We start from the raw sequence: 18053 nt of genomic DNA, 5'->3' as shown, positions 1-18053 counted from the left end.
GGAACATGAAATAAAATCCAAAGGTACCTCAAATAAAAGAAAAGGGAAATAGTTTAATCATTCTTCTTAGTCAAATACTCTGATAAGACGACCACAAAATAGCAAGCAACTCATTTATTGGAACAAACTTGGGAGATAACATAGTGTATCTTCATTTTATAGTTGAAGAAATTGAGGTCCAAAGAAATTAAGGGAATGCCCCCAAGCACACAGTACAAGTTGGTGTTAAGACAAGAAATTGAATGAGCAAGACAGGCAGCAACAGAAGAAAAGCACTAAAGAAGGCAGCTTGAGATCCAGGACTGCAGGGATGATGCAGGCAGCTTCATCAGTTAGAGACAGACACACCCTGTCATCTCCCGCTGGTCCCATACATTCCCTCCATCCCCACTGCCACTCCCAGTATTCACACCTCTCTCATCCATCCTGGAGTGGGTGCCACTTCACCTTTACATCTGGGACTCATCAGAGGTAATAAGACACAGAATGGATGACAGAAGTCATTCGAGCCCCCTTCCCTCTCAGTGGGTCCACTTTCTATCCCAAGAATGAGTGAAGGGAGGAGTACAGCAAGAAAGCAGCAGTAGTTGTTTTTGTCCTTATTTATATGTGCCCTCTCCCTAACCTCATCCAAAAACAACCCCCCATCTTGTTGCAAAAAGATTTTAAGCCAGCTTATTTTTTTTTAAGTCTTAAGCACCAGAAGTTTATGACCGTTGGTGTTTGAATTCTTTTGAAAGTGCCACAATGAAACATGAGTTCAAAGTGTCATCATCCTGTTGCAGATGGATAGCAAAAATGACCTGTTCAACTAGCTTACAAAATTAAGTTAAAGAGAAAGAAGCCTACAACACATGTTACTGAGTTTTAGGGTTTTAAAAAAATGAATGCTATCACTTAAGAACTAGCTTCCTTTTTCTATAGTCTGGTACTTGCAGCTTGAAATAAGTTGGTCCATGGTGACAGCACACTAAGGAAGCCACATCTGCCTCTAACAATCCTCTCAGAGGCTGAAGACTGAATCTGGAGGCCTTAAAGGAGTCCTGAAGACTGGATTCTAACTTACTCCCTGCTGACTCTTTTCCTAAATTTCTTTGTGATGTTCAGTAATACATAAAGTTAAGTTTTCCCATATAAATAAAACTGATCACTCCTGCCAGCTAGCTATATCAAAGAGAACTATTAAACTGTGAATCTTTGCAAAGAGGGGAGTGTTGAGAGCCTGGATATGCAAAACAGCATCTAATATTGCATGTTATGAGCAACCAAACACATCTGGGAAAAGAAACCCACTGCCACTTAAAATACCTGCTCTATTCTCTAGCACATCTGTGGTGCAATTAAAGAACCTAGCACACAATTAAAATTCAGGTCAGCACACAGCAACAATGGGGCTCTTTGATGTGAGGTCAGCTTTGGTCATTCTCATATACTCATTAAACAGGTTAATCAACTTAGTGCAGGATATAGGACAGGAATGACCGAAAAAATCTATTTAATTACCATTACCCTGAAAGCACTGGCAGAAAGATTGGTTTTATTTGTTTGACATAGCAACTACTGTTTCATTGTCACTGCATGCTGGAGCTAAGAGTGCCACTTCTGGAATCGTGTACTTTGTTTCCAGCTAGCGAAATGTAGATATAACACAAATATTTGTTTGCATTTATTATTAATATATTAAAGCAAATGGTTTGATGTATGCCATTCCCTTTTCCCCCTATACATTTCTTTCTCTTTGTCCAAGTAACAAAGCATGAGGTGAATTTGTGGAATGTGTCTCATGCTCTTTCCATTTGTTTGCCTTACCTTGAGTCAAGGAAGCTCTAATGTGACATATTCAGTCTGGATGAGTAAACTTGAGTTGCATTCTCCTAATGGGTTTTACACAGGCCCTGCAAGAAAGAACAGGTAATATGAACATGTAGTGCCTACTGTTAATGTTTTAGTAGAAAGACCAGTAAACTGGTCAAATAGATTGAGATTTGAATCCAGCTCCATGATTTGTACTCACTGATAAAATGAAGACCATAAGATCACTTTGCAGCACTGCTGTGAGGATACGTTAAAATAATGTAATAAAGTACTTAGTCCAGTGCTTGGAATATGGTAGAACTTAATGGTGACTACTTTTATCATTAAGAAAATGCTTTAGTCACTGAGGAATCTATAATGTCATTAATTAAGGTAAAATTTTCTTTTCTTCCCTAAAAACAGTATTCAGTGCATCTTAAAACAAACCAGGGTTTGTTTGTTTGATTTGTTTGGTTTTTTTGTTTATTTATTTAAGTAATCTCTGCACCCAGCATGGGGGCTCAAACCCACAACCCCAAGATTAAGAGTTGTACACTTTTCCAATTGAGCCAGCCAGACATCCCAACCAGTTCTTTTTTCAATGATAAAACTAAACCTACAATATATAATATTAAAGGAAAAATGAGAATCCTTCACTAGACTTTTAAGTAACAGCAAAAATGACTTTAAGAGGAAAGCACTGTGAATGAGTGTTAGAGGCATCCAAATGATTCTTGTATCATGCCCAAATAAGATATAGGGAGTCCCATCTTTAGGGAGCAGGAGGTGGCATAGGCACCCTCAAGATTAAAAAAATCACAAGTAGCCTCAATAACATATCCATTAAAAAAGTACACTTGAGGGGATGCCTGGTGGCTCAGTGGTTGAGCATCTGCCTTCAGTTCAGGGCATGATCCCAGAGTCCCAGGATCAAGTCCCATATCAGGCTCCCTGTAGGGAGCTGCTTCTCCCTCTACTTATGTCTCTGTCTCTCTCTCTGTGTCTCTCCTGAATAAATAAATAAATAAAATCTTTTTAGAAAAAAGAAAGTACACTTGATTCTTGTTATTCATGGTAGTTATGTTCTATAAAGTCACTACAAACACTGAATTAGCAAACACTGAACCATTGCTCTCAGGGGGAAATATAGGGTTAGGTTCCTATGAGCCTCTTGTCACAACATTTTTGTCAACATTTTGTCAACAAAAGATAAATATATAACCTTGCTTTGTGTGTATTTGTGTTTAAAGATACCTTATAAATAAGGTACTTATTATACCTTATAAATAAGGTATAAATATGTACTGATGATTCATTAATGTTGAATTCACAGCAACAGCACCTTAACTCAGGTCTGAATGAAGCTCATCTAATACATGCAGTTTCTTCATTAAGGCATGGTGACAGCCTGTTGTGCAAAGATAGTAACTCACCAAGGTGCTTGGGGACCATTTTAAACAGCAAAATACCAACAAAAAGCATAAAATACAAAAAACAGGGCACTAAACTGACCACAAATGGGCACTTGTTTCCTGACTATAAACAAGAATGCAAAGAGTTGCACTGCTCAACCTCAGCTGCAAAACTTGGACATTGAGCAATTCAAATTTTTCACCATTCCACCCATGTCTGTGAAGGAGCATGAAAGTACCACCAACATTGATTTGGGGGGTACAAATAAATTTTAACAAGTAGGCGAATTCACAAATACAGAACCCATGAAAAATGAGGCTTAACTATGTCAACTTGAAAATTGACCTGTCCCCTATCAATAAGCCCAACATAGTAAGTCTTGTCTTCAGTGTTTGATGGAAAGCTTTCCTTCTTTTTTTTTTTTTTAAGATTTTATTTATTTATTCATGAGAGATACAGGGAGAGAGGCAGAGACAAACAGAGAGAGATGCAGGCTCCATGCAGAGAGCCCGATGTGGGACTTGATCCCGGGACTCTGGGATCACGCCCTGAGCCAAGGGCAGACACTCAATAGCTAAGCCACCTAGACGTCCCTGGAAAGCTCTTTCTTAGGAAATGACCAGATAAAGCCATTAGCTCGCATTTAGGGGCTAACATTGTATGAAAAGCACTCGAAACAAAACTTTAAACACTCGAATGGAAGTCTGGAGAGTCTCAGAGCAAGGAGTTCTAACTCTATGAGAAGCAAGAGTGAAATGAGACTCACTGAAGGGCCAGTATAATCAGGCCTCCCATTGCCCATTTATTATGGAATAATTAAATAAAAGAATAACAACAAAAAATGGTAATAACTATGTCACATTTATTATGTGCCAAGCACAAGTCTAAGATTAGTTTATTAATTAAATATGTATTAACATAGTTATTTATTAAATACATTTACTATTATTATTTATGGTTCAAGTTGTTGTTTTCCTCTAGTTTTTTTTTTTTTTTTTTTTTTTTTTTTAAGAAAAGTTGGTTTGGGTGCTCCAGGAAGAAAGCTACCCCAGGTGGTTGGAAACAGAAAAGTATACTGCTGGGAAGGCTAGAAGCCATAGATTTCTAGAAGTGTTCTCTCACCCCACCCCTTACATAAGAACATCCATTGATTCATACTGAAAGCAGCCACTATGAGGTTCAACAGGATCAGCCAAGTGGATCTTCTTCAGACAGCTAGATAATTCTCAGGATGACAAACTGTTAGACCTGGATGGGAGCCTAAACATCACCTAATTGAATCTCTTCTTCCGCAAAGAAAAATGAAGCTCACAGATGTTAAGTGATAGATCTAATTAATAACATACCTCTGAATTGATCATTTAGAAAAATTATCTGGCCATACCAATAAATGGTGAAAATAACTTGATGAAACCCACTACTAATTTAAAAGAAAAAAATGAGGATGGGCACTTGCCCTCTTACAAATTAAAATGTTATAAAACACATTATGTTTTTAAATGTGGCATTAAAGAAGGAATATACAGACAGACCAGGGGAGTGGAATATATGCCCCACAAATAAACATAGCAAGTTTATATGGATATATCGGTAATCATCTATAGCATCATTTGAAATTATTTACCAAAATAAGCTATAAAGAACTAAATATTTGTATAAACTAAAAAATACAGATATAATATAGGTGGATTAATTTTATAAGAGTAAAAGAAATTATAGAAGAAAATATCTACTATGTAAAATATTTCTCTGTTTAAGAAAAATGACTCAAAGTTAAAGTAAACAAAGTGATGGTTGCCTACTCAATATCTATTCTCTCCTATTTACCTACTAACAGAGCTCCAATTTTGTCAAAGGAGCAAAGTACCCAACTAAAAATCCTGTTTTAGACATCTCTGCAGCAAGGGGTGGCTATGTAATAAGTTTGGAAAGAAGAAATGTGTTGGAGACTGTTAAGGAGGACATCAAGAGAGGCTTCATAAAAAAGACAAATTGTAGCAAATGCTTGGTGCTCCACCGAGAGCCCCTCAAAAACCCTTTATCTGTTCAGTGCACCCACATCCTTGTTTCTGTGCGTTCTGATCCTGATAGCTGGCACCTGTTACTTTCTTCAACTACCTTTGAGCTATTAAAGCATCTTTGCCCCTGTGACTAGGGCAGGAGTCTGAATGTGGGAGCTCCTCGGCTTTGAGAGGACATAGACGTGCCCACATTTATGCTCAGAGTCCAAGGTCAGGCTATAGCACTCCCTTGTTTGGCTTTATCTTCTTCTCTATGCTGCTTCCTTTACTCTATCAATTTCTCCTAGAAATACTTCTTTAGTAAATAAATCACTAACACAAGAACAGGCCAAGGTCTACTTCCGGGGAATCTAACCTAAAATATATTCTCAGCTGGCCTCCCCATTCATCTTTTGTTCCTTCACACCACCACCTTTTTCCTTCTTGGAGCATGGACAAAATGCCTGGAGGTCCTGCAGCCATCTGGCAACCACGAGGCATAAAGCACCAAGTCTCAGATCCAGGCACTAAGGATGATATAGCAGAAAGATGGAAAAAAGCCAAAATACCTGATGGTTTAATTAACTTGTCATACTAGTCTTGGACTGACTTCCCCAGATTTATTTTTGCAAACAAATAATTACTTTATTTGTTGATATGCCTGATGTGTCATATAATAACATCCCTCCAAAGATGTCCACAGCCTTAAATCTGTGTTGTGCCATGTTATATGACAAAGAGGAATTAAAGGTGCAGATGGAATTAAGGTTGCTACTCTGCTAACCTTAAAGCAGGGAGAGTGGTCTGGATTATCCAGGGGGGCCCAATGTAATCACAAGAGTCTTTAAAAGTGGAAGCAGGAAGCAGAAGAGAGATCAGAGGCAAAGAAGATGTAATGGTGGAAGCAGAGGTGGGAGTGACTGTGTGTGAGAACAACCACCCACTTCTGCTGGCTGTTAGAATGGAGGAAAGGGTCACCAGCCAAGGGACACAGGCAGCCTCTGGAAGCTGAACAAGGCAAGGAAACAGATTCTTTCCCCTAGAGCCTCCAGAAGGGAACATAGCCCCGCCTTGATTTTAGCCAAGTGAGACTCTTTGGACCTCTGACATCGGAACTGTAAAAGAATAAATTTGTGTGGTTTAAACCACCAAGCTTGGTAATTTGTTACAACAACAGTAAAAAATGAATACAGCCATATATGTATGAAATTTGCTAAGAGAGTAGATCTTGAGCATTCTCATTCAAAAAAAAAAGGTACTATGTGAGGTGACAGATATGTTAATTAACTTGATTGTGATAATGATTTCACAATGTATACATATATTAAATCATCAGGTTGAACAGCTCTAATATACATAATTTTGTTTGTCAATTAATCCTCAATAAAGCTGGTGAGGGGAGAGAACTAGTACACCTGTTTCTGTTATTTGCAGACTAATTCAGACTGAAATGATATTTTAAAACTGAACACAAGTAATTTTTTTTCAAAATTTTATTTAAATTCAAGTGAGTTCATAGTTTCAGGGCTAGATTTAGTGATTCATCAGTTGCGAGTAATATTTTTGATACAAGAAAATCTTACACAAATCCATAAAAAACACTAAACCAATAAGTTGATGGGCAAATAACATAAGTAAACAAAACCTATAGATAAGGAACTACAGGTGCTAAGAAACAACATGGAAACAGGTTTTCCACAAACATATATGAAATAGGGATTCCTGGGTGGCTCAATGGTTGAGCATCTGCCTTTGGCTCAGGGCATGATCCCCAGGTCCTAGGATCGAGTCCCACATTGGGCTCCTCTCAGGGAGCCTGCTTCTCCCTCTGCCTATGTCTCTGTCTCTCTCTGTGCATCTCGTGAATAAATAAATAAAATCTTCCAAAAAAAACATATATGAAATAGTTTTAAATTATCAAGAGAAAATCATTATGTTATAATAGTATAATACTACATAAAAAGTAAGACACAGGGGATCCCTGGGTGGCTCAGTGGTTTAGCGTCTGCCTTTGGCCCACAGCGTGATCCTGGATTCCGGGGATTGAGTCCCGCGTCAGGCTCCCTGCATGGAGCCTGCTTCTCCCTCTGCCTGTGTCTCTGCCTCTTTTTCCTTCTCTCTCTCTCTATCATGAATAAATAAATAAAATCTTTAAAAAAAAAAAAGTAACCCACAAAATTTATTTATTTTTATTTATTTATTTATTTTTACAAAATTTATATTGTATGTTTCCAAGTATATTTTTAAAATAAGCATTGATAAAGACTGAAAGAAAAGGAAAGATTTCAAAATAGTGAGATTTGGGGTGTTTTTTCCTTCCTCCAGCTCTCAGCCCTTCCCACTCCTTACTGGGATCTTGACATTTTCTAGGCCTCTGTGCCATGCACAGTTGCAGAGATGAGTCAAATCCATACCACCACTGAGATCTCATTTATTGCCACAGATGCACAAAATAAATAGCCCAACATCACAAAAAAAAAAAAAAAAAAAGTAACACACAAAATTTATTTATTTTTATTTATTTATTTTTTTGCAGACTAATTTTTAACTTTTCTGCTTTTCCCTCTGCCTATGTCTCTGTCTCTCTCTGTGCATCTCGTGAATAAATAAATAAAATCTTCCCAAAAAAATATATGAAATAGTTTTAAATTATCAAGAGAAAATCATTATAATAGTATGTTATAATACTACATAAAAAGTAAGACACAGGGGATCCCTGGGTGGCTCAGTGGTTTAGCGTCTGCCATATGCAGACGCACAAAATAAATAACCCAACATCACAAAAAAAAAAAAAAAAAGTAACACACAAAATTTATTTATTTTTATTTATTTATTTTTTTTTTGCAGACTAATTTCTGCAATATCTAAATGTCTAGCTCTCTCATTTTATTCGGTTCTCTTTAATAGGAAAAAGAAAATAAACTTTGCCTAAAATAATGATTACAACACAAATACAAAATAATTGTAACCCCCAATGTTATTTGTAAAAATACATGGAAGGAAGGGTAAGGCCAAGTGCTAGCACAAAGGAGGGGTGAAGCTTGCCCTGGGGACACTAGGCAGGCCTCACAGAAGGGTGGGCAGCTGCATAGGGTCTTACCCAGGCCCACGATGTGAGAAGGGCACTGCAGACAGGGGAATGGGTGTTGAGTAAACTGCAAACAGCTGTGATGGCTGGAATGCAGAGCGGGAAGGAGCAAGCACAGTAGAAGATTAGGGAAACAGGTAGAAGCCCAACCTGAAAGGGTGTGTATCAGAAATACTAGAGTTTGACCTTTATTCTATGGGGAAGCAACTCTTGGCAGGAAAGAGCTGTGATAATCCTATCAGTATTTTATATGGATTTTTCTGCCACAGTTTGAGGACAGACAGGGGACCAAAGGCAGTGGATTGAGTTCGTTCTATTGCAATTGTCCAGGTAAGAGGTCTGAACAAAATGCCACAGAAAAACTGAGGTGTTTATGAGCCAAGGGGAATGAGTTAGAGGAAACAAAAAGGCTGACTCCCAGGGTTGACTGAGCCTCTTTCTACTAATTTTTCCCTGGTTTTTTAAATGGCTGCTAACACACATACAGAAAGCCATGTGTATAAACGTATGGTCTGTACAGCTTCATGGATTATGACAAAGGGAACCCACTCATGTAAACATCATGCAATGGATAATAGCTTGGACTAGTGGGGCCTCAAAGAAAAGCCCACTTGCTTGAGCCAAAACCCTGGAAGTTATCTTTCATTTTCTACCCCTTGTATCACATATCTAAGCCATTAGCAAATCTTGTCAGCTCTGTTTTCAAAATATATCCAGAACTCAACCTGTTCTCACCATCTCCACTGCCATTACCCTACTGCGAGCCACCGCCATTTCCAGCTTAGACTATTGCCATAGCCTCCTGCCTGTTCTCTCTTACTCTTGCCCCCCATGATCTATTGTCCACACGGCTACTGGAATGGTCCTTTTAATATGGGGGTCACATCATGTTACTCCCTGTATCATATCACATTCTGTGACCCTCCCGCTCTGTATTGGTGCTCTTTGCCAAGTAACTTGAGAGTGAACTGCCTCATCCCACTTGATTCTGGGTTCAGCTTTGTGATTTGCATAGTAGATATGACATAAGTAGATGCTTCAACTGGATTTAGGCATTAAGGCTTTTTCTTTTGCGAAATTGTGCCAAAGTCTTCTCCCAGTTTCACTCAAGTCTGGATTTAAGTCTCACAAGATGCATTGGGTTGGGAGAACCTAATTCATATCCAAAACTCTAGCTATTAGGGTGTCTATGGTTAGTAGGCTCTGCAATACAGGAAGGAGCACAAAAATCAGATTACCATCAATGGGGAAGGATCACTTCCTGGTATCACTCTCTCATCCTGCTCCAATGTGCCTTTCCAAATGGCCTTGAACAGTCTTATCCCTGTATTTGCCCACCACCCCAGGCTCCCCTGCTTTACATTCTAGCTTAGGGTCCTGGTCAGAATCCCCTTTCCATGTGCCCTTCCCTACCCACACTGGTCCATGCTGGTCCACTCTGCACAGGGAGTATTAGCCGTCTCTTCCCAAACTCCATAGCTCGCATCAGATAAAAGGGAATCTCTGGTCCTCTCACTGTGCACCTGTCTCCCTGTCTTACCACTGCGCTCTGGACTTTATTTGGCTCACCATTCCATCTTTGCCTTGTCCTGGAAACTGACCACTTAGTATCATCTTTCTGGCTAACTTTGAATCCCCTAGAGTCATAGTTCAGATCAAAATAATCTCTTTCTCCTGATTTTTTTTTCTCACTGTATCAATTATTTGGGAACAGAACCAACTTATCCGTTAGGTACTGCAGAGTATCCATAGGCCTACAAAAATGTTTTAATGTTAATTTCTTTTAAAAGTAGAAGAAAAAGGGGATCCCTGGGTGGCTCAGCGGTTGAGCACCTGTCTTTGGCCCAGGGCATGATCCTGGAGACCCAGGATCGAGTTCCACATAGGGCTCCCTGCATGTAGCCTGCTTCTCCCTCTGCTTGTGTCTCTGCCTCTCTCTCTCTCTCTCTCTCTCTGTGTGTGTCTCTCATGAATAAATAAATAAAATCTTAAAAATAAATAAATGAAAGTAGAACAAAAAAGAAAATAATAAGATAAAATTATTTAATCTGTATCATATTCATCTTTGTATTTGATATTTATAAAATTTCATATAAATATATACATTTTTAAATTTTATTTACTTTTAAACAAAGGAAAGGATCCAGGAAGGTGAAAGCTGCTAAGGCTAGCAAAAGTCATAATAGGATCCTGGATGCATTTGAGGATGTGGCTATCTTTTGTGTATATGTGCTTCAACTTAACTATAAACTCTTTAAAATTCTGTATAATTTTTTTTACATATTTGTCTTCCCTAGAAAAATGGTCTTTTCATTAGAAACCTGTTTTGGGGCACTTGGGTGGCTCAGTCAGTTAAGTGTCTGGCTCTTGATTTTGGCTCAGGTCAAGGTCTCAGGGTCTTGGGACTGAGTTCCTCAGGCTCTGCACCCAACGGTGGGTCTGCTTCAGGATTCTCCTTCTCCCTCTGCCTCTCCCCTTCCACATCCCCACTGATGCTCACTTATGCATGCGCTCTCTCTCTCTCTCTCTCTCTCCCTCTAAAATAAATAAATAAATCTTAAAAAAGAAGAAATTTGTTTGAATTGGCTAACCAAATGTAACATGTTCTCCATAATACAGAAAGCTTAGTAGTTCCATTTTCCTTTCTCTATTCTAGGGTCAAAGCCACAGATGAGTAAGCCCCACACAGTTGCTTAATCCTTCAATTCACTGTCTTTCAAACACTCTTGTGATTGAAAGTTCACAATCATTCTCACATGTTATTAGAGGCAAATGAGAGGAGGCAGTAGGTTTTGCTCATTTGCTTATTCATTTGTTCATATAGTAGAACCCTGGCTCCTTTCCTCATGTGCTCTTGGCAAGTAATTTAAACTCTCTTTGCCTCAGCTTTCTGTTCTAGAAACTGGAGAATAAATATTAGCTTCCGAGGGCCATAATGAAGAATAAAAGAGATCATCTACCTCAAGACCTACTGTGGTGCCTCATAAGCACTCTAGAAATTGTGGCTGTCAATTAATTGGACAAAAATTTGAGTGCCAACATATTTACTGAATTGATATGCATCGAAGGAATGAACCAATATGATCAAACATCCAAAGGCCTTGTCTAGGTTCTATCTCACCAATACCACCACCCTGCCCCCTGCTCTCCTCTGAGAGCACACAGGCTGCTGAAACCTTCGGTTATTCTCACCCAGCTGTGTAAAACAAGCACATCTGTCTTCTGGCCTTTGGTGGAATGTAGGCACCTCGAATGTATCTTACCCTGCCCAGTGTTTGCTGACCAAGGAGAGAATTTGTCAGCATCCCTACAGGGTTACAAAAGAAGCATCCCTGATGGTTGGGAGATGACTGCAAAGGCCACCCTCTGATCTTCCCAGCCCCACTTCTGCCTCCACTTACAGACATTCTCCACAGAGCAGCAGACTGATCTTTTTGAAGCTGTGCATTAAATCACATCACTTCCCTGATTATCCCTTTAAAGGTACCTCTTTGAGTTTAAAGTACAAATTCAATGGCTTGGCAAGATCTCCTCTCCATGTCATCATTCCCATTCTCCCTCCAACTCCACACTCCAGACTTGACCTTCGTTTTTAGTTCCTCAAGCAACATGTTCTCTTTATCTCACAGACCTCCTACCTGTCTCCCTTTTGGAGTTCCCTCTGCCAACAGCCATTTTCTCTTTTCTCTTCATTGGCTAAATCCCATCCCAACATAGGGAAATGACTCTGACCCCTAGACCACATTAGATCCCCTGGCTTTGCTCCCCTGAAGCACCTAGTGTTTCTCCAAACAGCACTGGAGTCTACTATGATTATCTGTTTAATACCTGCCTTTTCCAACAGAGAGCAAACTTTTAAAAAAAAATTTTTTTTACTTTTTTTTTTTTAAGTCACCTCACCCAACATAGGGCTCGAACACAACTCCAAGATCAAGAGATGCATGCTCCATGGACTGAGCCATAGCTCAGAGTATAAATTTTATAGGGCCACTGGTAAACCTGTCTTGTTCATGGACTATATCTTTAGCACCTCACCCTGTACTTGGTCCATAGTATCTCTCAACACAGATTTGTTGACTGAAAGAATGAATTAATAAATTAAAGAATAAAGTCCTGAGGGAGCAAAACCAAAAATGAATCTCAATGCCAAGAATCAGCCTGCGTCCATTAAAGCTAATATAAGGCTAGGGCCAGAGTAAGAGTATAGGTAACTAGGTAACACCTCTTTACTTCAGTTTCCTCATCTGTAAATTGGGGATACTAAAAAGCCTATCTTATAGGGTTGCTGTGAGGATTAAATTAGTTAATAGAAATAAAGCTGGCATTGTATGGGATTATTATATTTACTATTCACATGGGGCATTCTTCCTGGGTAGTGTACCTCATTCCACAGTGAATGAAGAGGCAATTTATTGAAACTAGCCTGCACAGGAAGGGATATTTGTGGACTGGTGACGTCCAGGGGCCCCATCCTAGAAGAGCATACAGCAAGAATGACTGAGGTTGCTACTCCCTGGAGTATCCTGTTATCTATAACACGGTCCAGATTAGAAGGTTATGATCCTGCTCTGTGGAATGCATATAACCCACTGCTGCATTTTCAGTCCATCTGGAGGACTGGGCCCAGTGAGTATTCCATCTTTATCCTCTCTAGTCCCCAAGAATAACACATCAAAGAGCATGTTTGCATCCCTGCAACAGATAACAGCACTGCCATGAGCTTCAGGGCCTGCGCATGCTACAGATAGAATGAATTAATAATTTCACATATTTATAAAATATGAATTAACCTAAGAAATATATAACTCCAAGTAAAATTCTACTTTTTAATTCTGAGCGGAGAAAGACACTTTGATAAATGAAAATCTAGTACATTTTCATTATATAGTATCACCATATTGACATTTATCACAAGAAACATATCACTCCTCTCAGATATATAGATGTTGACACAACAGAAGCATCGGGTTATTTTAGGGGTATGTGTGTGGGGGGATCCAGACAACTGACTTTTTAAATTATATTTGATTATTTGGATTTTTTTAACAATAGAAAAGCAAGTAGTATAATCAGTAAGAATTCTAGAGGCTCTAGTGCATTTATAAAAGCACAGTAAATTACTCATAAAGACCATGGAGCATTCACCTTTGTCTTGTGTGTGATATACCATATCTGTGTGGAACCTGGTTTACTTTGATGATACACAGCTATTCTCTCTGAAACCCTGCCTTCTCTTGCTCTGCTCTGTGTTGAGAGCTTCCCTTAATAGCTGAACTGTTTTTTCTGAAGAAGAAAAAGAAAGCAGTGTGAGAGATGTACACTAGACTTCCTTTTTCATAATACCGTAGTGATCACTTATATTCATATTCAAAGGTAAACAAGTGGTAAAATTGTAAAGCAGTATCCTATATTAAAAATATCATAGCAAAGAAAAAAATTGCCAGTCTACTCTACAAAGACATAATATACTAAAAATCAACCTTCTTTCTCCTCCTGCCCTTGATCCTAAAACAGTACCTATATCTGCAAGGATGCTGTAAGCATGTGGATTATTTGTTACTGGGTTTCGGGATTATTTTGTTGCTAAATAGGCTTGAGGGGGGCTATGTATTATCTATGAGATGTTTCCAAATGTTATTAAGGACACATCATTAGAAAAGAGATCAACTTTGTAGCTTAATGTTCTGCTTCCTTACACAGAATTTTCCAATCAGAACCTGAAATAATACTATATAATTATATATAATAATACACACATATAAATATATAGAAGTATATATAAATACACACACACAGGAACTATAACCACAATAGAAAAAATAAGATTTTAAAGAGAAGAAAGTATTAGCATCACCTCCAGGTAAAGAAATATGTGAGCTGGGATGGAAGGCCTTTATATGTAAAGCCAAGAATACTTATTTCCATATTGCAAAATGTGTCAAGCTTTGCAGAGATAATAGCACTGACTGAAAAATGTTAATTATGATAAATCTCCCAGAAACTCCCTGAACTAGAATCTCTCCCTCTACCTCAGGATGGTCTGTAGAGCAGACCAAGGAGCTGGCTCCTGCCTTCTTGTCCTGTTCTCTAGCCTTTTCTGAATTCTCCCAGGTAAATTAGAAGATTTCCTTTTGGCATCCAGAAGGACCCAAAGTTACTACTAGAAACTCCCTAAGGACACCCGCAGCCACAGCCTCGAATAATCAGCCAGAGATTCACCCAGAATCAGGCTTGAGAGCTCCATCACAACTATGGGGCCACCTAGTCTCTTGGCAATGCCACCTGGGCAGACACGCAAGTGTTGTACCCACACACAGAATCACCTGAGAAGGGCCGAGATTCTTTCTGCTCCACACTTTTCCAGCCTCCACATGGTTCTGAGCCAATTCCAGTCTTCCCACTAGCATGCTTGGGGAGCATGTGTTGAGTACAGGATAAAAGAGCAGTGCATAGAAAGAGGAGAGGCTGGAGCAGTGTGTGCTATTGGTACTTGCCAGAACCCTTATTACTGAAACTTTTTCCCACACCTGTTCCTTCACAGCATAAAGAATTACATTGCTGGGGCACCTGGGTGGCTCAGTCTGTTAAGTGGCTGTCTTCCACTAAGGTCATGACCCTGGAGTCCTGGGATCAAGCCCGCATCACATTGGGCTCCCTGCTCAACAGGGAGTCTGCTTCTTCTTCTCCCTCTGCCTGCTGTTCCCCCTGCCTGTTCTCTCTCTCTCACTCTTTCTCTCTTTGCCAAATATATACATATATATGTACATACATGTACATATAAAAAAAAAGAAGGAATACATTAAAAAAAGAGAAGGAATACATTGCTGAATTCCAAGCTGTGATCCTGAAGGATATGTTGTATATAAAGCTTATCTGAAAACAGGGAGAAAGGGAGATGGCCAATGTATAAAAACTACCTTTTATTAGAAATTTCTATTGTACTAAGGGCTCTGCATGTATTATCTCTAGAAGTTTCTATGGTCATTCCATTCTACAGAGGATGAAACTAAAGCTCAGAGACATTAAGTAACTTGCCCAAGATTACACAGCTGATAATATTTGAGTTAGGTTTGAATCCAGATTTTTAAGACCCCATGCTTTTAATCACTAAACCAAACCATACCGCTTAACTTTATAGATTAGGCAAATGTGGACAGTATCAAAAAAAACCCATTTATTGATTTAACAAGGAAGACTTTTTATCAAAATACATAACAAGCTTATCAATAGTGTTTGAAGGAAAACATCATGAAGGCATAAAGATGTTTAATTTGTCTTTATATCATACACACACAAAAACATATACACTGTGGTTAAATTAATGGAACAATGCAATCACAGGAAGGCACATATAGGGCAGAAAGGCTGTATCATGTGATCAAATGATCTGATTCTGTGGTCATTAGGGTTTTCCTCCAGCCATATGACAAGAACCTACATGGTTAACCCCAGAGGCTACAAACAGCAAGGTTGCTGCCTCCTTCTGTGGGTTAATCAAAGAATACTGCATACTAAGTGCAGTGTAGTTTCCTGACTGGATCCTGGAACAGGAAAAATTAATGGGACAACTAGTGAGACCTGAGTTTAGTTAAAAGTAATGTACCATTGGCAACTCCTCAGTTTTGACAAATGTACCATGGTTATTTAAAATATTAACGTTAGGACAAACTGGGTGAAGGGAACACAGGAACATTACACTATCTTTAGAATTATTCTGTAAATCTAAAATTACTTCAAAATAAAAATTTCAGTTTGAAAGGTAAGTAAAATTTAAATGTAAAAATAAGAGAGCACAATGCTAGAGGCCAGGAAATCATCTTTTCTCGTCATATCCAAACGGCAAAACCATGCAGGATAATTTTGCAAATGTTACTAATATGGTCACAGAGATGTAAAATTATTGACTGTATATTTAAATAGAGAGAAAGATGATTCTGATAGATTAGAAATATGCAGCAGTTAAGCCAAAATCTTGCTTTGTGTGAGAAATTAATTGGCGAGTTTACCCTCTTGCTAGTACTTTATTAGGAGAGAGTCTCTTTACTGGAGTATTAAAAGAATCTTCTACTAGACACAAAAGAAGACTTGAAGAAAATAGCAAAAGAATACCATGTCCTTGGTCAAAGACTTAACATCCTAAAATTCAATTCTCCCTATGTCATTCTGTAAACTTGACATGTTTCCAACAACAAGTTAATTCCAAAAATTAACTATTTTTGTGGGGGAACTGGATAAGCTGGTTTCAATATCCATAAGCAAGTAAAAATAGCCATGAAAATCTGGGGAGGATGGAGTAATAGGAGAGAGTGTGAGAACAAGCCAGATTTTAAACACATTATAAAACTACAGTTTTAATTTTTTTTAAATTGAGCGTGGAACCCAACATGGGATTTGAACTCAGAACTGAGATGAAGACCTGAGTGAGATCAAGAGTCAGACACTTGACTAACTGAGCCACCCAGGCACCCCTAAAGGTATAGTTTTAAAAACAAAATAGTACTAGTGCATGACGAGTCAAACTGATCAATGAAATAAAACAGAATGTTCAGGAAAAAAACCTGAATTCTTGAGGTAAGTTAATATATAACACTAACTTTTCAAAACATTAATGAAAAGATATACCATTCAATAAATGGTGTTGAGGCAAGCAGGTAGCCATGTGGAAAATATTGGTAAGGCTGGTCTTTTACCTTGTAACTCCCAACAAAAATAAATTTCCAGATGTATCAAATATGAATTCATAAGAAAATAGATGAGAACCTGGAAGGATTTAAAAAAATAACCTATTTTGGGAAAAGCCTCTGGTATAAAATAAAACCTTTAAGTCATAAAAGATAAAGACCTGGATATTTGACTACACAAAAATAAAAATTTTCTGCATAGGGTAGGGAGTGAGGGGTTAAAATAAAATACAAGCACCGAACTGGTAAATGTGTTTGTGATTCATATCTCAGAAAAAAGACTAGCATTTAATATGTAAAGATCTATAAGAAATCAATAAGAAAAAAAGAATAAAACCCAATAAAAAAGTGGACAAACAATATGAACATAAAGTTCACAGAATAAAATACAAACAGCTCTTTAAACTTAAGCCAAGATGTCCTACCAACAAGATATAAGTATACATTAAACTACACTAAGGCACTATTTCACCTTTCAAACTGGCAAAGATCCAGACATTTGACATCACCCTGTAAGACCAAGGACGTGAAGAAGCAGGCATTCTCAAACATGGCTGGTGCAAGTATAAATTGGTATGATTGTTATGGGAAGCAAGCAATATGATTTCAAACAAAACCACCAGTGCTCATACCTTCCTACATAGCAATTCCAATTCTAGTTATTTACCCTCCAGGCACATTCTCACACTTGCAAAATCCCACAAATACAAAAATATTAATAGCCAGATTGTCATGGGTAGCAAAATATTAGAAATTACCTAAATACCCATCAATAGAGGACAGGTTAAACAAATGAGGTAATACCCATGTAATGGAATACTATGCCACAGATGCTCTATGGAGGCTGAGAGGGAAAGTCCTCTAGAATCTACTGAGTAAAAAAAGGAAACAATGAATGACACGCCATCACGGCGGCGGGGAGGGGGAGGTGGTTATACATGGATACAGGGGGACAGCTGGCTGAGGGTACAAATGTAGGAAGAGACTCGGGGGACAGAATTTTGTAGGTTTTCTCTGTTGGCCTATTTTATAATGAACAGTAATTCCATTTTATATAAAGAAAATAAACAAAGTTAA

General features: G+C 38.4%; 1 protein-coding gene across 1 annotated transcript in view; it reads right to left on the bottom strand.

The window, feature by feature from the left end:
* Window positions 1-17528, bottom strand: part of LOC121492694 (eukaryotic translation initiation factor 1-like) — an 88247-nt gene extending 70719 nt beyond the window's left edge. The window contains exons 1-2 of the mRNA XM_041757871.1: window positions 17449-17528; window positions 15734-15836 (exon numbers count right to left, since the gene is read on the bottom strand). Coding sequence (XP_041613805.1) covers window positions 15734-15836; window positions 17449-17528 — 183 coding nt within the window. The remainder of the gene's footprint in view (window positions 1-15733; window positions 15837-17448) is intronic.
* Between the last annotated feature and the right edge of the window lie 525 nt (window positions 17529-18053).

This window comes from Vulpes lagopus, chromosome 6 (assembly GCF_018345385.1).
Source record: "Vulpes lagopus strain Blue_001 chromosome 6, ASM1834538v1, whole genome shotgun sequence".
NCBI lineage: Eukaryota > Metazoa > Chordata > Mammalia > Carnivora > Canidae > Vulpes > Vulpes lagopus.
The sequence above is the reverse complement of the archived record's forward strand: the minus strand, read 5'-3'. Positions and strand labels throughout refer to the sequence as shown.